This window comes from Dermacentor albipictus, chromosome 4, assembly GCF_038994185.2.
Source record: "Dermacentor albipictus isolate Rhodes 1998 colony chromosome 4, USDA_Dalb.pri_finalv2, whole genome shotgun sequence".
NCBI lineage: Eukaryota > Metazoa > Arthropoda > Arachnida > Ixodida > Ixodidae > Dermacentor > Dermacentor albipictus.
Window position 1 is genome coordinate 178,723,218 of NC_091824.1, and position 27,393 is coordinate 178,750,610.

At 46.3% G+C, this 27,393-nt stretch overlaps 1 protein-coding gene across 6 annotated transcripts in view; it reads left to right on the forward strand.

Annotated features, from left to right (window-relative positions):
- LOC135908638 (uncharacterized) overlaps positions 1-26,858 on the forward strand; it is a 639,285-nt gene extending 612,427 nt beyond the window's left edge. For all 6 annotated transcript variants that reach the window (XM_065440488.1, XM_065440486.1, XM_070537867.1 and 3 more), the window contains 2 exons: positions 11,925-12,141; positions 20,044-26,858. In XM_065440488.1, the coding sequence (XP_065296560.1) occupies positions 11,925-12,141; positions 20,044-20,129 (303 nt within the window). In that variant the 3' untranslated portion in view covers positions 20,130-26,858. The remainder of the gene's footprint in view (positions 1-11,924; positions 12,142-20,043) is intronic.
- The last annotated feature ends 535 nt before the right edge of the window (positions 26,859-27,393 follow it).

Here is a 27,393-nt window from a genome sequence, read left to right on the forward strand (position 1 = left end):
TCTACGTCACGGTTATGGTGTCACGTACTCAAAGACAATCGTGTTCTGAACCACTGTAGCGACGTGACGCAAGTGGCACATGGCCGAGAAAACTGAAGAAGGGTGAAAGGCCCCGCACCGCTGCAAGCAGGGGCGTAGCCAGGGGGGGGGGGGCTTATGGGGCTTCAGCCCCCCCCGAAATTTTTTCGTGCTGTCCATGCACCGCCGACCAAAGCGACCCCCGGCGCCGGAAATCACTCTGGATTTTGTCTAGAATGTCTTTTTGGCGCTCGAAAAGACATTTAACCGCGAAGATTGCGAACTCGGGCTGGATTTCGTGGCAACGCCCATACACCGGCAGTCACATAACGCCAACCAGTCCCATCCGAGCACAATGTTTCAAGGGCGCTTTGATGGTGAGCGGGCTCGCCGCGGCATCTCACTGAGGCCACGGAATCTATGGAGCGCATGGATATCAATTGCGAAACTTTATGGGTATAAATCTCATAAGCTCTTGATGTGAAACGTGCATTGACATTTCCAAAGTTGTGCTTTAAATTTTCAATTGCGGAACTTTGTGGGTTTAATGTTATAAACATTTGACGCCAAAGGTCCATTGACTCTTCTAAAGTTTTACATCGGAACATACAACGAGACAAGCCAAATCAACACACAAGCAGACGAGTTGACAAAGCACGCAGCGAGGTCCAATGAGACGATGCGTTGGGGTGGTTCATTTGTGCCGTCATGTCGCATAAAAAAATATCAACACTTTTATAACCTACGCCAGAACAACCATGTCAAGACACTAAAGCCAGCCAAAGTAACTACGTTCCTATTTATTTTTTCTACTTTGACTTTTATTCGCCGAGAACACATTGAGCCTTTTCAATTTTTTTGTTCTTGCTACCCTACCCACGGGCTGCCAGAGCGAGCCAGAGCGCATATGTTTTTCTCGTATGGCCCCGACCACCGCGCGGTGCACTTCGGTGGGCGTTCGGTTTGCTCTGGCCGAGTGGATTTTCACCTGACAGAGTTTTGGAAGTTTTCTGGCTAGCAGACGAGAAAAAAAAAGGTCGCTCGCCGCCATCACTGTGGGGACTCGAAGGATTGCACCGCGTTCCTTGAGCGGAACCTTTCCGGAAAGTCTTGTTTCGCCGGCGTAGGATGCTGAGCAATATGCGTGTGGTTCTCAGTGGGCCAATCGTCTCATGTTTTCTTCGGTATTAATTCTGTAGCCCCATTAGGTGCCCGATGTAGGCATTCGATTCTGGCCAACATACTTTCCTATGCGTTTTTTTTTTTTGCATTTCGGTGCCTCCGCCCCACAGAAAAAAAATTCATTGTTGCGGCGCAACGAATTGTCGCATGGTGAAAGTTCGATTTTGATACTTCTTTTGCGGAAAGTAATGGGCGACGGGACGCTTGAGTTGCCGGATACGTTTATTGTATTATTGCGAAAGCAATTATATGGACTCTCCAGGCGCGTTCCTGCCGTCGCCGTCGCCCTCATGTTTCGTATAACGTCCAAGGGTGATAAAATCGTGACCACGCGCTGCATGCTGTATGTGCGAGTGAAAGCGTAGGGGGGGAGGTGGAATGGGTGAGCCGACGATGGTGGCTCAGTCTTGTGTGCGCAAAGGAGAAAAGCGGGGAGCAAGCGCGCCGCCTTCCGTCGCGCGCAATACATCGGGGGGAGTCGATGGAATGGGGGCGGAATCTAGGATTCTGTGAATCTATGATTGTGCAACATGTTTATTTGCCTTGTTTGACGCATTACATACAGTTACTTTTTCTTACATACATAGACTCATTGGAGACTTTTACGTATACTTAAATATCTTGTTGCGATGTTTTGTGTATACATGCAGTGAACTATGTTTCCAGTGACACTTTTTTGTCCTTTATCAAGCCGTATTTTCACATTTGTATATACCATTGTATCTTTGCATTTCTAATGTACGAGGGCGAGTCAAATGAAAGTGCGCCTACCCTAACCGCGCAATAATGATTCGGTTCATTATCTGCGAGGCATGCGCGTAGGAGAACGGCATGTCTCATTTACAGAAGTGACACGCAGGTGTGAAGATAAATGTTCTTTAATGCTCTCATACACTGGGTTGAATATGGTTGCGTCACATAATGGACACTTCAAAAGTTGAACAGCTCGGTGTCGCGAAGTTTTTGACAGCTAAAGGTGTTTCCGAAACAGAAATTAATCGCCGTATGGCTGCCGTTTACGTTGAACACGGCATTTCATTGACAACTGTAAAGCCTTGGAGCAAACGGTTTAAAGGACGTTGTAAAGACATTCCAAGACCGGGCCAAAACCATCGTACAATCACCCCCCACACAATTTCAAAGGTTCATGAGCTGATGAAACAAGAACGGAGGATAAGCATCGATGAACTGGCAGACCGTCTGAACATCAGTCACGGTTCGGTTCACGCCTTAATTCATGAGCTTCTCGGTTATCGGCTCTTTGGTGCGCTATGGATCCCCAAGATCATAGCGAGAAGACGGAGAAGTTTCGCGCTGCCTTGACTCATCTGATCGGGTATCACAATGAGGATGACGACTTCAAGTTTGCAATTGTTATCGGGGACGAATTTTGGTGCCACTACTACGAGCCTGAAACACGACGGCAAAGCTTACAGTGGAAACATTCGAATTTACCACGCCCAAAGAACGCAAAGGCCATCATTTCCGCTGGAAAGGTGTTGTTGACTTTTCTTTCGGTCGTCAGGGTCCATTACTGATAGAATTTGCTAAATCTTGAGAGGCTATCAATTGTTTCCGATATTGTGAAACGCCAGAACGGCAGTGTGTCGCAATCAAGAACGAACAACGTGGAAAATTGACGAATGGGGTCATCTTGTTCCACGACAATGCCTGTCCCCACGTCGCTTATGAGGTTAATACAAAACTGGCAAAGTTCAAGTGAGAAACGCTGCAGCATCCGCCATACAGCTCAGACCTGTCACCTTGCGACTTCTACATTTTGAGGCAACCGAAAAAACAGCTCAAGGGAACCAGATACAGACTTTTTGAAGCAGCAACCCAAGGAGTTTTATAAGACGGGAATCACGCGACTCGTTAGTCAATGGGACAAATGTCTAAATTCTCATGAAGACTACTTTTAAAAGAAGTGCCCCATTGTTGGCTCACATTCATTTGACTTGCCCTCGTATATCTTGCAGAATTCCTGCTTTTTATACGTGCCCTCTATTGCGACTGATTTCGGTGCAATTACAATACACGACCGGTGACAGCTGCTTCTGCGTAATACATTAAAACAAATTACAGCGTCATTGAGATTTTTCACTGGCCATTGCATATATACAAGAATGTAAGCACGGTTCTTGAATGACAAAGTTTCATTAACACATTTGTCCTCAACTTGTTCAGTTCGTTGCCTTTTAATTTTTCATATCAGTGGCATGCACTGCTTTCCTGGTTTCGAACTGATATATTTCTAAAGTTCGTGTGATATTTTCTTTACTTAAATAGACAAAAATATGGAAGCATTGATATCAGTTATTTTGGGCAATATTTTTGGCACATACGAGTATATTCTTTTATGAAAAAATACATATTTTATTGTTTTGTCTGCGCGTAGCGTTCAAGAATTCGTTTGCAGCATCTTTGGCAATGACAATGCAGTTATTATTCATGGATTTGATCCCTTGACAAATTGTTTAAGAGGAAGCTTTAGCTCGGGCCCAATCCGACGCGGCCTATTCAAATACTTGTAAAACGCAGAAACCCTTTTCTTAGATAATCCTGCTAATCGCTTTTATTAAAATTCGTTGCATTTGAGAGAGAAAGTTAAATCCTAGTTCTGTTGGAAACACAACTTCGATTTAGGGCCTGAATGTTGTTTAAAATATTTTGAAAAATTCGAAAGTTTGAAAATATAGAAGCATGACGTTTACAAACTAATAGCTATGCATGAATTACAGACATTGTGGTTCTGTAAACGGCATCTATTATAACAGTCAAAGCGGACAAGTTTGCTATGTCAATTTGTATCTTACGTGAATTGGTTACGTTGTGTACAAGGGTTCTGCACAAGCCGTATTTCCACAATACTAAATTTTTTTTTGAGATTCATGTGTAACATATCCATTTTGTCCGCTGTAGATGTACTATTAGATGCAATTCACAGAATTGTGATATCATTTTTCATTGTTGAGTCACGGAGTTTTAAACTTGATAGTTTCGTTTTCTGAAAATTTTCGATTTGGCCAATTTTTAATAAATAATTGACCACCTAAATAAAAAAATTTGAAACCAGTAGTCACTAGAATTAAACTTTTTCTTTTAAATGCAACAACAAAATTTCTGGCTACGCCACTGGCCCGCCATATATATATATATATATATATATATATATATATATATATATATATATATATTTGTACACACACACACACACACACACACACACACACACACACACACACACACACACACACACACACACACACACACACATGGGGCCAGTGGCGCAGCCCCCCCCGAACAAAATTTCTGGCTACGCCACTGGCTGCAAGCGCACTAGGTACTGCTTAGTGTCCTTGTCGATTATATACAGGTTGTTCCACATAACTTGAGCCAATGTTTTAAAAATAAAAGGCACTCCGGACGCGAGTTGAACCGAACGCATAATGTTGGCACTGGCCTAGAGTTACTCGGGCTTTTTTTTTCCCGTAACTAAAGGATTAGTTATGTTTAATCAACCAACTTTTTAAGTGTTGGCTGCAGACCCCAAGTGTGATACACAAAGTTGTAGAGCACCTTGAGAAACCTCTCAATAAATTATTTCCAACACAATATATCTCACGTGGTTCTTTTTTCCGTGCTCTAAAGAAAGCCCGCGAAATATGAAAAAAAGACCACGTGACGTGGCACTTGCGAGGAGTTATTGTGCTGCTTGCTCTTAAGCGTGCGAGGTATTAACAAGGTCAGCTGCAGCGAGACTGGCCCGCAACAGGGCATTATGCCTGGTGTCTGGGCATGCGGCTCTTATCGCATGACGGTGCAAATGCTCTGTCGCGGGCCAGACTCCCTGCAGCCGACCTTGTTCATCCATCGCATGCTTGAGATCGCACGCACGCCGTAAGTTCTTTCGTTCATGTTTACCGTAATGTGTGCCCCGAATCACCCACATGGAAACCTTCCGAAACATTGCAGACAATCAAGTTTTAATTATTTTGTTGCAAGCGGCTGTTATGACTGAATGACTGGGTCGCTTTTGCTCGTTACACCTTAATTTAGGCATGACATGACGTGACGTAAAAGTAATTATGAAAAGGCCGCCTACTATAATTGTCTATATAATCGAATAGCCCGAACGAACGGTGTCAGGATTGGGGGCTCAATCCCATCGCTCGTGATCCGTTGTCAAGATTGGAGTCCGGCATGAATTCGAAGGTAGCTGGCCCATGCCGTCGTCCAACTTATCCACGCTGAGGACGTTGATGAAGGGAAGAACTGCTTCTCATCGAGAACGAGGAATATGGGTTTATTTACAGTATTTAAATCAGTCTAACATGACTGCTTGAGAAAAGTACACCAGTCTAACATGACTGCTTAAGAGAAGAGTGTCAGTCCAACATGACTGCACGAGAGAAGTGTGTCCAGCATTCGCACCACAGCAGTATTTAAACACTCGGTCCTCCCGCGATACAAGGTGACGCGAACGTTCGTTTACTCATTGTCAACTTGCCGCCGCCCCGCAGAACAGTTTACGCCCACATAGGCACACACATTCCGATGTCCGGCGCCGACGTCTGAGGGGCGCCGTTTCGCAAAACAGTTTACGTACACATAGGCACACACATTCCGATGTCCGGCGCCGACGTCAGGGGGGCGCCGTTCCGGGAAGCTCGGAGCCATGGTGGGTAGCTCGTTGTCCTGCGTCCCGGAAGGCGCGTGGGAAGCAACAAAAAACGGCTTTCTCGCTGCAGCTCGTTCACACGTAGCAGATCAGGTCCGCGCTGGGGAGCCCGGGCACGATAGTTCGCCCGCCGAACTCGTTTCGTCACAATGGCGATGGGGCTGGAGGATGGCGGCGGTGTCAGCACAAAGCCCGCTTCATCGAATGCATCCTAGCTGAAGCGACGGAGTGTGGGGGACGCGTGTCTTGTTCCCCGGTCGTAACTGGGTGGCAATCTTGCATTGCAGCTCGCCATTCTTAACAACGGACAAGCTATCATGTAAGAGTGTATGTACAAAGCTGTCTGGCGTTGCGACGTCGTTGTTGATATTGGCGGCGTCAATGCCCGGCAAGTTGTTTTTCGCCAACTACCTTATTCTTGGTTCCTGTTCCATCTTTGAGCGTAAATATCATCTCTATCATGCGTGCCAAATTTTTCATGTTGATGCTGCTCACGACCACGAAGACGAAGAATTGTGCACTAATACACCGCTTCTTCTCTGGAACAATGCTCTAAAATTTGGGGCACTGTATATTTTTTTTGTGTGTGTGAACAGAAAATGTCGCAGTGCTATTTACGGGAAGGTAGGGAAGCGTCTGAGAGATCGTGTGTGCTGGGGGAGACCAAGCTTGTCGAAAGAGGGGCGCTGGATTCTGTACTACGATAATGCCCCTGTTCATTTTGCATTGATAGTGCACCAGTTTGTGTCACGCCATTTCACCACCGTGCTGGAATGCGCACTGTACTCGTCGGATTTGGCCACGAGTTCCGAGGGCAAGAAAAGGAACGTGACATTGTGTGCAGTAGAAGTTGCTTTTGTGCTAGTAGGTAACTCGTCATATTGAAGTAATTAGGAACAATTTAGCCTTCCCGCATTAACGCGTACACCCACACGCATGCGCTCAAGAACACACCGCACACACAACGGTGTGTGTGTGTGTGAGGAGCAGGGGAAGGTGTTCTTGAGTGTATGCATGTGTGAGTGTGCGCATGAGTGTGGGAGTGCTAAACTGCGGCAAATTTCGTCAATTGTGTTGCTCAAGTAAATAATTTTTCCCTATTCCAGATATTCACATGAAACATCAGTAAAGTTGTGCTTGGGAAAGGCATTTTCAAAACGAAGCTTTCTTTGCCTCTTTCTTCGACGTTTGCACTGCTGCTCCTTCCTTGCCCGCCGCATACATGGCAGGAGCGTGGCAGAGAGGAATGTCGACGCGAGAAATCCGTTTCGACCTTTCCATCGCGTGGCGTATGCACAATAGAGAGGTTTAGCTTGTCCGGTATTCCGGTAAAACGCAGGCGGACGGGGCGTCGGGGCGGAGGCGTAAACGTGAGTGGTCTGCGTGGTGCAGCCACCTGGTGGCGCAGTGCTCAAACATACAGAAACATCTAATATTGCAGTAACCAAGTGTATTTTACTTTGTTGCGGGTATAAATTTTTGGCAGCAACACGATTACTCCAGTGCCGAAAATTTACACCAGTATCAGAGAAGAATACGCTCGGTTAATGCAATATTAGCTGTTTCTGCAAGTTTGAGCACTGCGCCACCAGGTGGCTGCGCCATGCAAACTGCTCACGTTTACGGCTCCGCCCAAGGCCACGTCCGCCTGCGTTTTACCGAAATACCGGACAAGCGAAACCTCTCTAATGCCCTCAGCCGCTCCCTTGGATTCGACACTTTAGCCTCTTGACAGCTATTAATATCCGTGACCCCTCTCAAAACATTGCAGAAACTGCAGCGCTTACCTTTCTACTAACGTGCAAGTCCAGAGGGGAAGTAGACAGATTGGAAGAGAAGAGAGGGAGAGGTGGAAGAGAATGGGTAGAACCGACGAAGTCACGAAACGAGTGAATAATTACCTTGCTACTCTCGCAGTTTTCATACAGGGGGAGAGGACGAGAGAGAAAAAAGGTGACGTGAGAAGGCAAGGAAACAGCGGTTGCGAGAAAACTGAAGGTAGGGCACGGTACGCTGTTGCTATTTCTGAAAAATAAACACTATGCAACTTTGTAAAGCAGACAATTGACGCAGGGTGCGCAGACGCAAATCTGGATTAGAACACCGTAGGGTCGAGGCGACACCACGTAAGCGGTCGCGCGTCAAATCAACACTTCTCTGTTTGCCGAGGTAGCTTGACGGTTACGGCATTGCTAGAGGTTGCAGGTTCAATGCCAAACGTGGCAGCCGCATTTCGACAGGAGCTAAATACAAAAACGCTAGTGTACTTACACCAGGGTGTAAAAATTAATCCGGAGTCCGGCATTATGGCGTGCCTCTAAACCCATCGCGGTTTTGGCACGTACAGCCCCATAATTCAATTAAGGTTTCACACTTCTGCCGCGATGCGGTGTGCCATGCGAAGCAATGATAATGCTCAACCCTCTCAGAGATTAGGAACAATGACGCCCAACAACGCCTCAAGCAAACACGTCTGCCTGTGTGTTCTGTAAAGTACGCATATGAACAGCAGGGGTGCACACGAGGTAACGTCTAACGTCAACTCACCACTCTCATATTGGACCAAACGCTGGAAAAATTACACATTCACTGTCAACATCACCGCTAATTTTCGTCATTGAAAGCAAACAGCATAGAAAGCTTCGCTTATGACGATTCCCATAGTACGTGGGATCTGCATATATATATATATATATATATATATATATATATATATAAAGTATTGTCGTCCGTTTTAAAACAACAGTTTGAACATCTGTATTTGGTTTCTAAAATATAACATGCAGGGGGAGGCAAGGTATTGCCGTTACATTTTGTCAATGATTTGTGAACTTGCAGGACACATGCTTTCGGTCACAAATTTGCTGTAGGCAGTGATTGATTGTACGTATAATAGTTAACAGTGCCACGAGAGCATAAGTGTTTCGTAGTCCGCGTGAAAAAGATAAAATGGCCTATTCAATGTAAGCACGATATGCCCTTTGATGGATGCTGAGAAGACATTGTGGCACTTCTGGGCTGTGTCGAACAGCGTTGTGTTTGGCTGATGAACGCTCAGTACGGGAAAGGTAAATGCTTCCGATGTGCTCTGACAGGTTTGCACGCTACATGCCAACCGGCAACATTGCAATACGTCTGAATGAGGTAGTAAATGAGTAGATGGCTGCTTTAGCCAAGAAAATTTCACTTGGCGCGCAAGCATCGGCTGATATACGGCCGTTCTAAAAGTCGTTCGTCATGTAGCGCAGTTCATTGTCGCCGGCGCAGTTTCCGCTCTGTTCAACTGTCGAAATTATAGCCGTGGCCATTTTTTGTCACTCGGGCATTGCAGCTCGCCCCGCGGATAGCGGACGCTGTAGCGACGCGGACACGACGAGCCGACCAACCGTAGCATCGTTTGTTCTCCGATGTGGAAAGGGGGCCGTTCTGGTCGCTTATCGCCAGCATTCGGTGCTCTGCCGGCACGGAGGAATGGCCGCGCGGCGGTTAGCGGGATTATCGGGATCATTCGCCGGGCCGGCGTCTGTTTCGAGCCACTGTTCTCTGACAACGCTTATTTCTCGCTTCCCCCGCCGTTGCGTGTGGTCGCGACGTCACTGTTTGCCACCTCTGTGCTCATTGTGTCCACAAAGAGGCTTATGTCTCTTGTCAGGGAGTGACGACGGTGGTCGTTTGCTACCCGTGCGCCCGCGAGCTCCCGGCCCTGAATGTTTTCTGTTACCACGACTTGGGTTTTTGCCAGGCTGGCGTCATTCTTCCCCCACGAATAATTTGTTTTGCTCTCTCCCGTCCTTCCTGCTTCCGGGTTGTTTTCAGCTTTCATCTTGCGGCATTGTACGGTGGCGCTGGCTTATCTACGGAAACGCAAGATTAGTTTTTCCGGGCCTGCCGCCAGCCTCCCTCCCAGAGTTCGCGTCAGATAGCGTATAATTAGTCATGCTTCTTGACAGCGGATTCCTTTCATTTTTCTTACATCTTATTGTTGAAACTGAGGGTATCTGGCCTGCATATGCGCAGGAAAATGCCGGCTTTCTCCTTTTTTGCATCCGTAAGATGGGGCCAGCTGTTGCAAGAGAGGCGTAATTGGAGATCGCTGGAAGATGCCTTTTTCCTACACTTGGCCTAAATAGGGTGATGATGATGATAAATACCATACTTCTTGTGGTTTGCCTTCGTGGTCATAGGTGTTCCCCCCTTATGCTTCTCCGGGTACTTTCTCCGCAATGAAGTTGGAAAGAATGTACAGATTGTGAACAACAAGTTTAGTTTTCCCAAAAGCTCAGTCTTAGGCAAATTTGCTGAGTACGATGCGGGTATATAAATCGGAAATAAAAGTTATGAATTCCGGCAGAACCTACCTCACGATGAATAACGCTATCAGCATTGATGCAATGCAGCAACACCGCCGAAATGCATCGAGGCGTGTGTGCATATACTGCAGCTGGACTCCTCTCTCGCGCATCCGCCTGGAAACGATGCGCCACCCGGCGGCTCCGCTGCGAAGTCCACAAACACGCATTCTTGTCTGATACACGACGTACGTTCAATTGCGCCCAGCACAGGAGAAGTCTTAAAGGAACGTTTTCGTGATTGAAAGGCCTCGCGCACCCAGTCACCCTACCCTAGTTGGCATCAAAGAGGTTCATTGAAAAGCATCGCATACCCAGTGATACCTACCCAGTCGTCCGAGTTGGTCCAACGGTTGCTTTCGAAGGCGGTTCCCTCAACAGAGCAGCACGATGCTCTGTCCACTGGACCGTAGATTACCAGGGACCGTAAGCTGGCCGGAAAACGGTTATACCCGGACACAGACACACATAGACACCGGTAACTGCGTGAAGTATGTTAAAAATCCTGATCGTATTAATAATTTCTGAGTAGTAAAATTAATAATCTATAGTGTTCAGGAAGATACAGTGACCGGAAGGCCAACGTGTAGCCTTGCTTAATGTCGCTACTTTTGGACACTATATACAACAGGAAAGAGGCACAATGATGCTATAACCGTTGAGTTTCCTACAAATATTACTAGAGAAAACTGGCGCTGCGAACGCTCAGCTACCATAGGAATGATGGTTAGCACATGAATTTGTCGCATCCTCGTCCTCGTGACTTCAAAAGTTCGTGTGTTTAGTAATGCACTACGCTACACTTGCACTATTAGAGCAAATTTCGAAGCAATTTTCTTTCAGTACGCAGCAAGCAGTACGATCCTGTTTACATCCATAATGGCTGTGAATTACGACATTTATAGCTCAATATTACGTAGAACATGGTCAGTTTACAAAGTCGCAAAGCCGATTGAAGCCAAAGTGACGAAGTTTAGAAAAATTCACGTACTAACCACCATTCCCACGTTGATTGATGCACCCTGCTTACAACTGGCGTAAACACTAGCGTCAGAGATTCCTTGGCAATTTTCGTAGGGAACTCCATGGATACAACAGCCATGTTGCTGCATACTCGTTACGAAAGAACGATAGACGACACCACTATAAGTTTTGTTCGGTAATGTACTCTTTGCCAGTATTCCATCGGCTGCAGACGATGCATATTTATTGTTTTTGTACGATGAGAAAGCAAAGCAAATTCTTTGTGGCAAAGCATTTTGCCTTAACGAAACCGTTCTCGAAGATGCCACGTCATGTAATTTATGTAGAAAAACCGCGCTACGAACAATCCACCGGTTCTGTCTATGCATTATTAAGGTAGTGTCCATTAGCAAAGCGACCTCATTATTCATTTCTTCGTATTGTTTGCGCGGAGACATATCCTGCAGGACGATTGTGTAGTACTATGTGCGCGCTATTACCAGCAAACATTGTCGCACTTTCCTCAGATTAGAAATAAAGCATTTTCGCTTCTTGCTTTAGCCCGTTTTTATGCTAAATTGATGCTGCGTTATAACCAGCTTTGTATCTTGATAAACATATACAGTGTACATGTGAAAGAGCTGAATGCGCTGTTGTCCAAGAGATAGTAAGGCACCGGTCAATCTTTGCTTTGAGGTTATGCAACAGTGTGCCTTTCTCGCTCGCTGCAGGCACAAGACTCCTACGTGTCCTCCCCGTCCAACGGCCACGGCGCAGCGGTCATGCTGCGCCTCAACTTCCGCCTGGGCGAGCAGCACTTCAGCAAGGGCGAGCTGCGCCTCAAGTGCGTCTCGCGGCAGCTGCGCGAGTTCACGGCTGCCAGCGAGCTGCGTGTGCCCATCAGCGACAAGCGCCACAGCTCGGGCCTGCAAGTGTACTTCGCCAGGGGTGAGGGATGGCTGCACAGCATTCACAGCTTCTCAGAGGATACCGCATTGTATCGGGATGGTGGCAAGTCTTACCTAGCCGCAGAAGGAAATGTTTTCCACATACGTTTTCTTATCACCCGAGAACGCCTATTTTATCATCCTCTTCCGCCAATTCTACACAGGCGTCTTACTTGTTTCCCAGTGATATTGCGAAGCGTTAATTGCCTCCTACCAGGCATTAATTTTTTTTGTGCAGTAGGAAGTTCCTGTCCCGCCTCGTTTAGGGTCTCCTCAACAAAAAATGCGACACCGAAGGTGGGATCCAACCTATGTCCGTCAACACACCAGCCCCGTGCCATTACCATTAAGCTATCGGTACCTTTTTTTACTTCTATTATGATCATTAGGCCACGATTGCATGCACTTTTCTCTCGTGCCAAAGCCAACTGGCTCTTTGAAGCGTTTGGAGCGTGCATGATTTGCCATTTTCTCGCATCGTTCTCTCGTCACATCTAGCGCTTTGACAGGCTGTGTTAGACTGCGCCGCTTTCGTGATGGGCCCACATTCCCCAGTTATTTCGTCGGGACGCTGTGCGACGTGGTATTATATTTAGGATCGGCCTACATCAAACAGGTTTTAACGTTTCTTCGCCAGACTGCAAATTCCATCGCCAAATAAACATTGACATAGGTGCACGTACGGTTGTATAACACTTAGTAGCAGGTGACGTCCTATGTAGAACCCAACAATCGGCATGTCGTAAACTCGCGTCGAATGGTTGGAGTGGAAATTTCATCGACGTCATGTGATTGTCATCGCTGTCCTCATCCGTCAGCTTTCGTCACGCATGCTCGATCAAAATTCCTGGGCTAACACGAACAGGTTTGGCAGTCTGCTGATGATTTAGAGAACCAGAAGCGACGCTAGGTAGCCAGCCACCTTAAAAATCTTTTGCGTAACATCGATTCCCGCAGTGCATGGGTTCCACATCACATTTGTACATTATTCTTGCTTTTGCTGTTAATGCAACCTTGATCTCTGTGCTTGCACCACCTATACGGTGACAAAAGCATCGCGCATATAAAATTAGTCGCTTGCACCACAGAAGCAAGAAATATCGCCTCCCATAAAAAGTAAAGCGTTACCATTCACATCATGGAAGCTGGTTTCTTTTTGAGCGTCTTCGTTAGCTGTTTTAACAATGTTAAATGACTTAACAAGGTTGACATATAAGCGAGTTGGTACGAATTCATGGTGAAATGAGGGTAGCAGGGCAAACAAGAACTAAGAAAGACAAGTGCTTAATGTGTTCAATCTTAATCGCCCTTGTTTGTTTCGTTACCTTCATTTCATAGAAGCGCTTTAACATCGGCTTGTTGGGAAACTATAGTTCTTCACTAAGTCGTTTTGGAATATTGTACGGTAGGTATAAATGTTTTCTAAAGAATCCAAATGTTTTCTAAAGAGGTATGCCGCTGCAACCAGCGTCTGGATATGGAGAAATATTTTCGTTAGCCCATAATACGGGGATGCGTAAAGCAAGCTGAGAGTAGAAGTACTGAAAAGAATGGGAGGGGCTGGTTGAGCTGTGATAGCGATGGACTGAGGAAGGGTATTGCTGACGGCTGCAGGAAGAAGTAGGAGTGACAAGAGCGGAAAAGCGGGGTATCGGCTCTTGTATGCACGAGTTGCTAATCCAGTGGGCCTAGTTTTCCCTCGACACAGGAGGTAGGAGGAGATGCTGTTTGGGTATTTAAAAAACGAGCACTCGAAAGTTAGAAAAAAAGGCCTAACTGAAACGGTGGCACGAAGACGTTGGCAGGTGAAAGTATAGTTAATCGGGCGTGAAAGTAATAAGTACAAATACACGTCTTATCCAAAGCTGAGGGAGAGAACAAAATTGACCAATTAGCATACACATATAACAACAACATAGTCATTTTCAACTGAGCATGGTAATAAATCAATAAGACAATAAAGTAGGAATAACTGGCCTGCGTGGAACGAAAGTTGCAGTTTCGTCCGAAAGGCGAAGCATTGATAACAGTAGCTCACAGTCAATAACAACTCCACCAAGTTTCGTTAACCAAGCGTGGTGTGACGCATGCACACCCAAACATAAACCTATCTTACTCGATGGTCAGGAACAAACGTTCACTGCCACCAACCTGGCTTGACAAGGAGCGCCGGCCGCGGGAAGCAAACGTTTCGTGCTGCCTCTCGCTTCACCGCCTTTCGGAAAGTCCCGATTACGCGAGCTCCGGTATAAGAGGCGCGCGGAAACACAGCACGCACAAAGGCATCAGCCATCTCAGCTATCCTTTTGCCTTTGTACCTACAGCAGCGTAGGCGCTAAAACGCGCGTCCGAAAGGACTGCAGAAGGTAGCGCATTTGTGCCTGCAATCACGCACTCTCCAAGATACTGCGCGCGGGCCGCGTATGCGCTGAGCGGCGCGGGCGCCGCCACTACCGTGTGGGAAGAGGAGCTGCGGGCTCACGTGACTCCTCTAACGCGCGCTTCGTTACGTGACCGTCCGCGTTGGGCGTGCGGGAAGGTAGCGCGCATCAAGCCGCCATCCCCCTCGGCTCACCCTCGCCCACTTTTCCTCACACCCGCAGCGTATAGCGCCCAGGAAGAGACTTAACAATTGCTAGCAAGTACAGCGGGGCATGGCATTTCCAGATGCGGCGGACGTTTGTGTGCAAGCACAAGTAAGAGCGGGTGCGGGATAGCATATGGCGGGGCTTTTGCTCCTTGAACATTTGACTCTGCCGTGGCACTACGGAGAAGTTTCTTTGCGCGTGTTGCATACGTTTGTCCATCGGCGTGCCGGCATAGCGAAGTGGGGTCGAGTTTACCCTCGGACGCTGGCTGCCGGCGCGGTGAAACAGGTGAAGCAGCGAGCACTGACGCCCCAGTTAGCGATCGCTGTGGCAGACACTGTCTCGAATCTGCAGCGCTCAGTCAGTCAGTCGTGCCGGATGATAGCTTTCTCGCGCCTTGCAGCGATTCACCTTCCGAATAATATCAAAGATGTTTAGGGACCGTAGTAGAGGCCGGGCCGCATATATTGAAAATATCAAAGGCTGAGCACGTTAGCAACCGTTGTTGAACGCGAGTGGCTGAAAGGGGGCCAGTGACTCTCGACGCCCCTGCAACCGCTATGAGAATACGTTGCGCCACCCTACCGCATTTTACACTAACCTAACATAAAGCTAACCTAGCCTAACCTAACGTTAACCAAAGCAAACGTGGCCGAGACGCAAAGACAATAATCCTCACGGCGTAACCGCTGTGAGAATACGCCGCGCTACCCTAACGCCTTTTACGCTAATATAACGTGGCAGGGACGCAAAGACAATATTCAGCACGGCGTAACCGCTGTGAGGATACGCCGCGCCATCCCAACACCTTTTACGCTAACCTAACCTGAGGTAATATAAACCTAACCTGAACCTAACGTAACCTAAGGCTAACCTAAAGCTAAAGTAAAGGTAACCTAACCATAACGTGGCGGAGACAAAAAGATAATAATCCGCTGTGGGAATACGCCGCACCACCCTAACGCCTTTTACGTTAGTCTAACCTAAGCTTCCTTATGTCAGCAATCTTACGCTTTTTGATTAACTTGGAAAGTTCTGCCAGTTATATTCTAGTTGTAGGGTTAGAGGCTTTCATACATTGGCGTTTCCTAATCAGATATTTCGTCTCCTGCGATCGCTTACCGGTATCCTGTCTAACAAAGTTACCACTGACTTCTATTGCACACTCCTTAATGGTGCCCGTAAGACTGTCGTTCATTGCTTCAACACTATGGCCCTCTTCCTGAGTAAAAGCCGAATACCTGTTCTGTAGCTTCATCCGGAATTCCCCTGTTGTCCCTATTGCCGCTAACTCATTCATTGGCTTCTTATGTACCAGTTTCTTCCGTTCTCTCCTCAAGTCTGGGCTAATTCGAGATCTTGCCATCCTATGGTCACTGCAGCACACCTTGCCGAGCACGTCCACATCTTGTATGATGTCAGGGTTAGGGTAGAATATGAAGTCTATTTCATTTCTAGTCTCGCCATTCTGGCTCCTCCACGTCCATTTTCGGTTATCCCGCTTGCGGAAAAAGGTATTGATTATTCCAAAATTATTCCGTTATGCAAACTCTACTAATAACTCTCCCCTACAATTGCTATATTCTATGCCTTATTCCCCAACTGACTTGTTTCCAGCCTGCTTCTTGCCTACTCTGGCATTGAAGTCGCCCATCAGTATGGTGTATTTCGTTTTGACTTTACCCATCGCCGATTCCACGCCTTCATATAAGCTAATATAAGTATAGGTGTAAGTATAATATAAATAGAATTGAGCATGCTCTCAGGAACGGAGGAAACCTAAAAGCAGTGAAGTAGAAACTAGCAATAGGCAAGAATAACATGTATGCGTTAAGAGACAAAGCCGGCAATATCATTGCTGATATGGATAAGATAGTTCAAGTGGCTAAGGAGTTCTATAGAGATTTATACAGTACCAGTGGCACCCACGACGATAATGGAAGAGTGAATAGTCTAGAGGAACTTGTCATCCCACAAGTAACACCGGAGAAAGTAAAGAAAGCCTTGGGAGCTATGCAAAAGGGGAAGGCCATTGGCGAGGATTACGTAACAGCAGAATTGTTGAAGGATGGTGGGCAGATTGTTCTAGAAAAAACTGGCCATCCTGTATACGTAATGCCTCATGACATAGACCGTACCGGAATCTTGGAAGAACGCCAACATAATCTTAATCCATAAGGAATGGGACGCCAAAGACTTGAAAAATTATAGACCGATAAGCTTACTGTCCGTTGCTTACAAAGTATTCACTAAGGTAATCGCAAATAGAATCAGGAACACCTTAGACATCTCTCAACCAAAGGACTAGGCAGGATTTCGTAAAGGCTACTCAACAATACACCATATTCACACAATCAATGAGGTTATAGAGAAATGTGCGGAATATAACCAATCCTTATTTATAGCTTTCGTTCATTACGAGAAAGCGTTTGATTCAGATGAAACCACATCAGTCATGCAGGCATTTCGGAATCAGGGTGTTGAGGATCCGTATGTAAAAATTATGAAAGATATCTATAGCGGCTTCACAGCCACCGTAGCCCTCCATAAAGAAAGCAACAAATTCCCAATAAAGAAGGGCGTCAGGCAGGGAGATACGATCTCTCCAATGCTATTTACATCGTGTTTACAGAAGGTATTCAGAGACCTTGATCGGGAAGAAGTGGGGATAAGAGTTAATGAAGAATACCTTAGTAACTTGCGATTCGCTGATGATATTGCCTTGCTTAGTAACTCATGTGAGGGAACCAATTGAAATGCATGCTCACTGACCCGGACAGGCAAATCAGAAAGGTGAGTCTAAAAAATTAATCTGAAGAAAAGGAAAGTAATGTTTAACAGTCTCGGAAGAGAACAGCAGTTTACGATTAGTTGCGAGGCACGGGAAGTGGTAAGGGAATACATCTACTTAGGGCAGGTAGTGACCGCAGGTCCGGAGCATGAGACTGAAATAATCAGAAAAATAAGAAGGCTGGGGTGCGTTTGGCAGGCATTCTCAGATCATGAACAACAGGTTGCCATTATCCCTCAATAGAAAAGTGTATAACAGCTGTGCCTTACCAGTACTCACCTACGGGGCAGAAACCTGGAGACTTACGAAAAGGGTTCTACTGAAATTGAGGACGACGCAACGAGCTATGGAAAGAATGATAGGTGTAACGTTAAGGGGGGGATAAGAAGAGAGCAGATTGGGTGAGGGAACAAACGCGTGTTAATGACATCTTAGTTGGAATCAAGAAAAAGAAATGGGCTTGGGCAGGGCATGTAATGAGGAGGGAAGATAGCCGATGGTAATTAAGGGTTACGGACTGGATTCCAAGAGAAGGGAAGTGTATCAGGGGGCGGCAGGAAGGTAGGGTGACGGATGAGATTAAGAAGTTTTCAGGGAGAACATGGGTACAATAAGCGCATGACCGGAGTGGTTGGAGAAGTGTGGCGGAGGCCTTTGCCCTGCAGTTGTTAACCGCGGAGGCAAAAATTCACTTGGAGTGTCCTATAATTCAGATTGCCAAAAAAATAACTTATGGACGCGGGGAATACGCGCCGCTCTGGTCCAACCAGTTGTAGGACCGCAAAATGTCAAGTGCTCTTGCTATATTCTTGTTGTCATTTTTGACCGTATACAAAGTTTTTCGAACAGAGCGTTATTAGCTGACTTCCTCGTTTCTCAAATGTCCAAACCATGCTTCTCGGTGTTTTCTGGTTGAAGAACGACCACTGGATGAACAAGTCCCGATTACAGGTGTAGATTAATTTCTGTTTTATTGTGATAGCACTTATATAGACAATCGAGGCGCATTTGTGCCGTCGGCATCGCCGTCGTCGTGATGTTCTGTGTAAAGTCCAAGGGCGAGAACATCGTCACCAATCGCCGTGTGCTGTGTGTGCGTGTGAAAGCATGCAAGGGGAGCCGATGATCGCGGCTCAAAATGGCGCGCGTGAGGGAGGAAAGCGGAGAGCAAGCGCGCCGTCTTCCTCCGCGTGGAAGGCCGTGGGGGCGATGGAAGGACAGAGGGCGGCGTTGTGCTCCGCGAGCAACCGCGTATTTCGCGCCCCGGCTCAAGGGGAACTTAGGATTGCGGCTAAATCTCGCACGCGAAATGGAGGAAAGCGCGGGGCTTGCGGAAGGGAGGCAGGGAGGGGGGGGGTGCTTCTTTTTCGCCAGCAACTGCGTACTTAGCGCGCCGTTCCTTGAAATCGATCTTCAGATGGCTCATACTTTTGTGCTTTTTGTGTTCTCCCCGCTGAGTTTGCGTTGAAACGATAGACAGCAACACGGTCACTTCACTCGCTGGTGCTGCTGCGCTTGCTCACGCCAGCGTTATCAGAGCGAGTGTCCGCGGTCATCGAGCGTGATGTGTTCATGTTTGCTTGTGCGCGCTGACACCATGCTTGTTAGTTCAGTTAGTAAGCCAATGTTTCCAGGTTTATACGGCCGATAAAACTGCTATCCTTGCTTCATACGCCTGTCTACTACTTTGCTATCACAATCGATGCTTTGTCTTTATGGCGAATGTTTTTTTTGTCACCCCCACTTCTTCGAACAACCGGCAGAAACCTCTCGAACTTCCCTCACCGTTCCTTACGCGCCCGCTTTTTTCGCTACCCAGCTGGCGTTGGCGAATATTGAACTATATGAGTGCTTCTAAGGAAAGCAGTTGTTGCCTGGACGAAGACAAGTCTCCTAGTCAAAAAATTGGCTGTAGTAAGATTCCGTGTTCAAATTCCATCGATCACTTGTCATTTCGGCCTCCCTCTGAGCCTCTGCACTTTGTGGATTTGTTTCTTGGTACTTTAAGCTAAACTAGGCATCCGAACTTCCTTGCACTATATATTGTTCTTCTAGACCAAGTAGCGCATTGCAATGATAGTGTTACCAATAATACCATCATTTGCTTTCTCCCTTATCACAATAATGGCCCTCCCTTCTAGGCTGTGGACAAGCTGACATACATTTACTATTGATGCTAATCAATGGCACAGCTTAAGTGTGTTGACTAAAACAATTAGAATTCTGCTTTTGAGGTATACGAATGGTGACGAGACTGTCCAAGCATACGCGTATATATCTCCAACGTTTAAAAAAAACTGCGATATATGAAAGTGTGTGTGACAGAAAAAGGCAGACAACTTCTCCGCTATTGCAACTATACGAAGCCGCGCTGTTGTGTAGTGCAGTAGGAATACTGGAGCAATGTCCGTACTGACATCTTTATACTGTCCTTCCTTGCGTCCGCCTTGTGCGGGCACAGTTGTAAATTACGTCAAGCTGTCACTTTCGGGATGTCTTTCTCTCATTCTCTCCTCTTGTGCAGCTAACGGCGGCAGGCAGCACGCGGGCCTCCGAGGGGCGGTGGTGTTGCTTCTGGTTGTCTCAAGGCTGCTGGCGGCTTCGACGTAGTCCGACTGCTAATTAGAGTCTGCAGCGTGATTCAGCGCAACCGGACCAACGTGTCGTCGGGACTGGTAGGACCGAGAAGTCTACGAAGAGGAGGTCCGGATACACCCACAAGCTCTGGGCCGGAGCAATGAGCTCTCCGGCTCGTCGAAGCCAGAGCACGGCTGAGGGAGTGCATTTTTCAGCGGACGCTAGATATCGAATTGCGGCATTCAGTATCTGGACGGTTGTTCCTGAAGTGTATTTTCCTTCCTGCCGAGACCTGCTCATATGTATGAATGGTGCAATGTTACCCTTTACGCTGGCAGTACATTGCTGGAATGGCATACTCACAATTTTCTCTTTTTGGTTATATGTATTTTTTTTTCTTTAGAAGAATGGTTGTTTTTCAAAAAACTTTCATCAGTCATGGCAATCTCCTCTGACCCTACGTCTGGCTGCACACGCGGCGATTTCTGTTTCAACTGCGAAGTATTCGTTCTGAGAAACTCGTCTAGATTTCTGTTGCAGTGTCGTGCTACTGTCGAATGGATGACTATTATTCCCTTTCATGATGACACGGCAGTCGGATTTGCCCGGAAAAGCTTTGCTATGACCTGCGGTGTCCCAGACAATTGCTTGGAATGCCTGAGAGAGACGCCCGGGCTTTTCCTCACTATCACTTCTGGTTAAGGATTTGCATTCTGAAATCGGCACACTATCCAACTTACGGGGAGCATAGTGCGACGTAATATACGGCACTGATCTCCATTCAAAGGAACCATATTATCTTACCGCAGGGGAAAACGTGCTGACCGAAGGGCTAAATGACGCCCTTCGAAAAAGTTTATCACTCTTTTGAGATTTTTCTATACTACATAACAAATGTCATGAAGCTCTCGCGCATGTCTTTTTTTTTAAGGCTCCACACGCCGTATTTTCCTGTCGAGATGTGCATGCGTGCCCCAGCGTTTCGCAGTGTTCCTGACGGGAAAGAGCGCAGTGCACGCACATTGTTGTGGGACAAGATCAGCCGTAAGTGATACGTATTTCTATCACCTTACATTCAGCCAAGCTCACCAGCACAATCGATGGATTTGCATCTGTGGCGCTTGAGATGCCAACGCGGTGGTGCGGGAGCTGTATTTTCAATCGTGCACGGCTTTACTCTCGGCACAAGTTATCGGTTCTCGCGGGAAAGAAATGCCCTGTCCTTTTAAACAATCTTGGAAATTGTCCTGATTAAGACTTTGATAGTCATGTGAGCAGAAGACGGAGTCTCCTTTTTTTTTTCAAACACATCCACAGCCGATATTCGAACGTACGCAAATACGCCTGTACCTAATGCTAATTTTCGGACATTAATCAACACGCGCCACAAAAACAAAAGCGTGGCTGAAAACAACTTGATATCCTGCACTGGTCTTTGTTGGGTAATAAAAAAATATATCATAATTGGACGTCATCAAGATCGTGCAGGATGTTTCCGGAAGTGCTCCTACATTTATGGTAACATTTGAACAAATTGAACGGACCCGCGGCTTTCTTAATGCCGCTTTAAAGAGATGTTGAGAAGTTGTGAGAATTTCAAAGGAAAAAGCACTTTGAGTAGGGCTTTATATTAACATGTCATGCAGGCGTAGGTAATTGGGTACGCTGGTTCTCAAGAATGTGAGCATTGAAATAATTTCTAGGTGCTAAGTCAAGGGTTGGCGTCATAGAAAGTATTCGTGAAATAAATGCCCTCTGGAGGAGAGAGCGTGTGAGGCGTCTGAATTTCTTTCTGTGATTCCACAGCTTTGGTGTATAGATTGTTTTCTTGTGTATAGACGTCAGTATTGTTTTGAAGTAATTTGTCATACAGAGTTCAGAGGTAAATTTACAACAAGGATATACGAGAAGATAGGATGACTAAGGCTTGTCCGCAGAACCATGGCTGTGTATGTGTAGGGACGCTTATGTTTAGTGTTGTGAAATCCGTAAACGCCAATATAATCTTCAGCGCACTCAGAGCAAACCACGCTATACGCGATGGTCTTTTTTAAGTTTTATGGAATTTTTGAATATCGCTTGTCGCAGGTACATGACTCTAGTCCTTGAGCTGTATTACTCAGAGAGGCGGACATTACTTTCACGAGGAATTCAAACACAGATCTAGCCAATTACCAAAAGGTCACTAATTAGCTTCTTGATTACATCGCGGCGCAGACTGCCATCTAGGCATTGTAGCCGGTGAGCTTGCAAGGCGTATTGTTGTGATTGGGGGTTCAATCCCATCGCTCGTGATCCGTTGTCAAGATTGGAGTCGGGCATGAATTAGAAGGTAGCTGGCCCATGCCGCCGTCCAACCTATCCACGCTGAGGACGTTGATGAAGGGAAGGACTGCTTCTCATCGACAACGAGGAATATGGGTTTATTTACAGTATTTATATCAGTCTAACATGAGTGTTTGAGAAAGTACATCAGTCTAACATGACTGCTTGAGAGAGAGTGTCCTGAGCAGCCGCACAACAGCAGTTTTTAAACACTCGGTCCTCCCCCGATACCCAGGTGACGGAAACGGCCGTCCAAGCACCGTAGGCGAGTTGACCAGGCACCGTAGGGGAGAACGAGGCACCGTAGGCGCATTTATTCCCCGAACTGCAGCGCGCCCGCCGGCCGCCCATTGTCTGGCGTCTTGGTCGGCGCGTGGGAAGGGGTGTCAGTAGAAGCTCCCGCGGCTCAGTAACAATAGTTGGTCCGCCGAGCCCGTTTAGTTACAATGGCGACTTCGTCAAACTCGGCACCAACGACGGAGAGTCGAAGACGCACGTATTGTTGTTCACACACAGTCGACTTAGTCACGCCGTGGCTAGAGGTGTGCGGCGACGCTCCCGGAATGTTGCCGCCATAGCCGCAACTGGGTGGCAAAACTTGCACTGCAGCTGGCCGTTTTTAACAGTATCCACTGGGAATGAGCTTCCAAAAGGGCACCAGTTTGGAGGTATGCCCCATTAAACTCTGTTAAAAAATGCGTTGTTGTTCCGCCTATTTTTTACAAGACTTTCTTTTATGCATTGAAGCACAAGAGTGACTGAAACGCCCATGTATTTTGTCCCACGCTTCGGGAAATTATATCTCGGAACTGGCGTCATCCTGGAGATTTATTCCTGCAAACTCACGGGCTACAATTCGTGAATCGCAATATGTGCCATATAGTAATTAATTAAGCAGTTAACTAGTGAATGTTCGTTAAATGGCTCAATATGCGTTTCGATTTCTCGTGCATGTGATGTTCGCCTCTACTGATAATTCAGCTCAAGAAGAAGAATTATGCTCTCTGCCACAGGTGATAATTAAAAACTTGGAGTACGCTTAGGCTTCGCCTTCATGAGTGGAACGCGACATTCAAAGATCCACGACTGCTTCTCACGCTTCCCGGCTACTGCAGCTTATGTAACCATAATGTTTACCGGGATATGCTGGCGGCGAACGCTCTGCACAAAGGCGAGTTTTCTTGTAGAAATGTGGCTTCTTGCGTGGGCCGATCCCGGAGGTCGTGCACAGACGTGCCAAAAAAATTACATCATTTTCAGGTTTCTGTTTCGCACTTTCAGTATTTAAGCCTGAGAATAGTCAACATAAAAGGCATGCGCTGTCGTTGTTTTGTTTCATGATATTTGTTTGTGGGGTGTCATTCTCAAAATTCCGGCGAATATCTTTGTCAAGAATGTAAGACAAGGTGCGAGCAACTTTAGTGATAGACTGTCGTGGCAGTTAAACCCGCATATACCGCATGTCATATAGCAAGGCATGGCCTATACTGACACCTAAATACATGCGGATATTATCGCTCGCGGACAACTCCACCGACACCGGATTTTCTGCGACACGGGCCTTAAACTTCCGGAAAACGTAACAATGATCGGCCCGTATATAGCTTCAGTTGTGCACTTTCTTCATGCATATATTATTTCGCGCAGTTTTTCTTTAGGCCGCTGAAAGAGAGGGCACCAGTCCCAACTGCTTGCATTTGTCATTTGGAATAATAAGAGGGAATGCCGTAAGCGCTCGAAATTCATCAGAATCCTAATTCTGTTTTTCGTTATCACGAGCATATTAGGAGCTAGCGTGAATTGAGGTATTTCCATAAGGTATATGTCTCACGTGGCAAGACTGCGTATAAATTCTTTGCTTTCGTTTATTGACAAATGCTTTGGACAGCTCAGCGTCGTCGTTTCTGATGATGTGAACAATGGCTACACAACCTAAATAAGGGACATTTACAGCAGGATATGAAAATAAGTTTTCATAGAAGCTCTTTCATTTACCACAGCTGATCTTCAGTGAACACTGATGGAAATCTTGCAATGTGCGGCTATAAGTGAAAGGTAGAAGAATATCTACTTGTGACTGGCCTATTTCTATCGCTCAAACACCCAAGCTAAATTAAAGGTTCGAACTTGGTCTTGATATTGGTACACCCTGCAACGTGACTACGTAATGAAAGCGGCGCTGCAGCTGCCTCACATTGCTCCGAGAAATGGCAGTCCTTATGCGAAATTGGGAGGGTGAAAATTTTTTCCCGGCCACATTTGTTTTGCTTTAAAGCTTAAATAATAAAAAAAATAAGAGTGCACCTAAGCGCTTCTTTATGGGCTGTGGATACGAAAGCATGAACGTCCAACTGAGCGTCGCTGAGTGGTCCTTCGAGTTATCAACTCGTCGCGGACAAGACAGCTCGTTCACACGATTGGCCATCGCTTCCTAGATAGCAGAAGGCCAGTGCACTTCGATCCGTGACGTCATGGTTCATTGCCCGACTGTCATATAATCTAATGGGGACGCTCTGGAGTAAGCCGCGGTGATTTTGACGTCACGCCGGTGCTGGCAACGGAAATTTCAGTCCAAGTAGCATCATGTCATCAAGCAGAGTGCAGAGGCCTTTAGCCCAGTGGGTGAGACAATCGGGTTCCGAGTGTGGAGGCTCGTAGGTTCGAAGCTCACTACCGCCAACGTTCTTCCTTTCGAATGAATTTTGTTTTTATACATTATTTCCGTTTTTATAGCGATTACAGAGGCGATGTTAGAACGCAGGCAACGGCTTGTGCGGAAGAGGAACGCGCGTATAGCACAGGCTTCCGAGAGCGGAGGTGACGTGGCGTCGCGGAGGTGCCCTCTCCCCTCACGCAACACATGGCGCGGCAGCAGGTGTTTCCCTCTCGCCGGCTGTGCTCCGTCGAGGCGCGCACGTGACGTGGCATAGCAGCCAATGGGTACTTAGGTGCCGTTGTGCTACTACAGACGCCTGATTTTTCGTTCAGTGGGCCGTTTGGTGCTTTCACATCAATTCCGTTCTTTCCATGGAAGCATTCGGCCGGTAGCTCTGGCTGAACTGAATTGACGGGGCTTTTTTCAAAGCTTTACCACGAGACAATTATGTTTATTAGAATTGTGCCACAACTTGTCCTTCTGATCTGTTCAGTCGACTGTGGCAGCTTCGAAAAAAAAACTTATAAAATTATCTACGTTGTTTCTCTATATTTTTTTAATTTCCAGAAATAGACAGCTGCCAAGATTTATCAAAAGAATTAAAATATTGTTTAGATTTAATAGGTAGAAGTTACAATTTGCCCTGACGCTTTCTGCTGCATCATTTATGATGTCTTCTTGCTTTGTTGGTGAAACGTATTACAATGTACCCTGCAATTACGTGTTTCTGTGGCGACAGTGGGAACAGACATGACAAGACAGTTATGTGTTTTTGATAGTGGTGAATGTGCTCGAGTGTTTCTACACAGTTTCCAAGTTGAATGGGTGTCCGCAGCAAAAGCTAACTCGAGGACAACAACGAGTAGCGTATCAGTTTCCATAATTAATTTTTTTTCCTAGAAAAATCATGGTGCTTCTGGAGAAAAGTTTTTTGATTGACTATTGTATCAATAGCGTGAAAAATCAGCAACTGCCGGCCCAGGACAGGTACGCGAGCTTACCGGAACCGCATGCGTAGTGTGTGCTACTGCTTCCAGCTGAAAGATGAAGGCCAGAAGCAGACAGATGATGGACAATTTTTCGGTGGTCTGGGATGTAGTAGCGAACGCAGTAGAGAAGCAGGAACTGTTCTTTAAACTATTTATTGCGATCTTGCTTCATTGTTATGGTCACATCCAGGTTGTTACATACGTTGCTGCATATAAGCGCGTGCTAGAATTCGTGTAATCTGGGAAGAAAAAAAATTATGTTCTCGCTTGTTGAAAGTGTATACGAGGCAGTTGGCATGAGGTGTGATATGTCGAGTGTCTTCTTTTTTTTAGTTAGAAGATAATTTATTGAAATATTTTGTTAGTAATAGCTGTATTACGCATTTCTGGGGGAATTTCGGCAAGCGGCGGAAATAACCTGCATAAGAAGTCGCAATGTACAAGCAGATAATATTCACTAATGAACTCTTTATTTATTCACTGCAGAACACGTGCCACAATTGCCAAACTGACAACGATCAATAGTGAAATCGGATCTACTATTCACACTGGCGCATAGCAATATTCGTAGCAAAATTTGACCACTTCCGGTCATTATTTTACCGCAGGAGTTGGGAGGTTTATATCTCGTGCATATAATTTTCAAAAGACAGAGAAATAAAATTATGCACATGCAACACACGCTTTGGTATCGGTGTGAATCTCAGCTCTCTTAAAGCGATAAATTAAGAACCTAATAGTTCTGCGGAAGCCCGCATGGTGTAGAGAAGAAATTAATAAAAGGGAAATGGAGACACCTACCAAAACGTAGCAAGTTGCTACAAAGGAAACCCATGCGGGCATGTCGAAAGAAAAGCCTCGCAAGTGAAAAAAAGAAACTGTGAGGCTTGTCTTTGGAGGAACCCGTATGGGTTTCCTTTGTATCAAATTGCTACGGTTGGATGGATAACTCATTTTCCCTTTAGTAAGCGATAAATTAAAGCATACAAAACTGTTCCATCTTCTACAACGTGTTCTGCAACGTGCCGATTACATGTGCCTGTCCTGCCAATCGGCAAGGCGTCGTAATCTTCATCACACGACCTGCTTAATTCACAGATTTACCAGGATCAGCCCACTTTTCATCACGCCATCCGTGGAGTCGATGTAGTTTACTAGCACACTGCCTCTGCGACTCGTCCAGCTTATAAGTCAAGAAAACGAAGCAGCAGTCACACGAATACCGGGAAGGAATGTCTAGAAATATTCGTTTTAGCAGAATTATGCGCCTGAATGTTTGTATTTGTTGCACGGAAGATATTCAGGTGCTGTTTGTTGTTTCAATGCA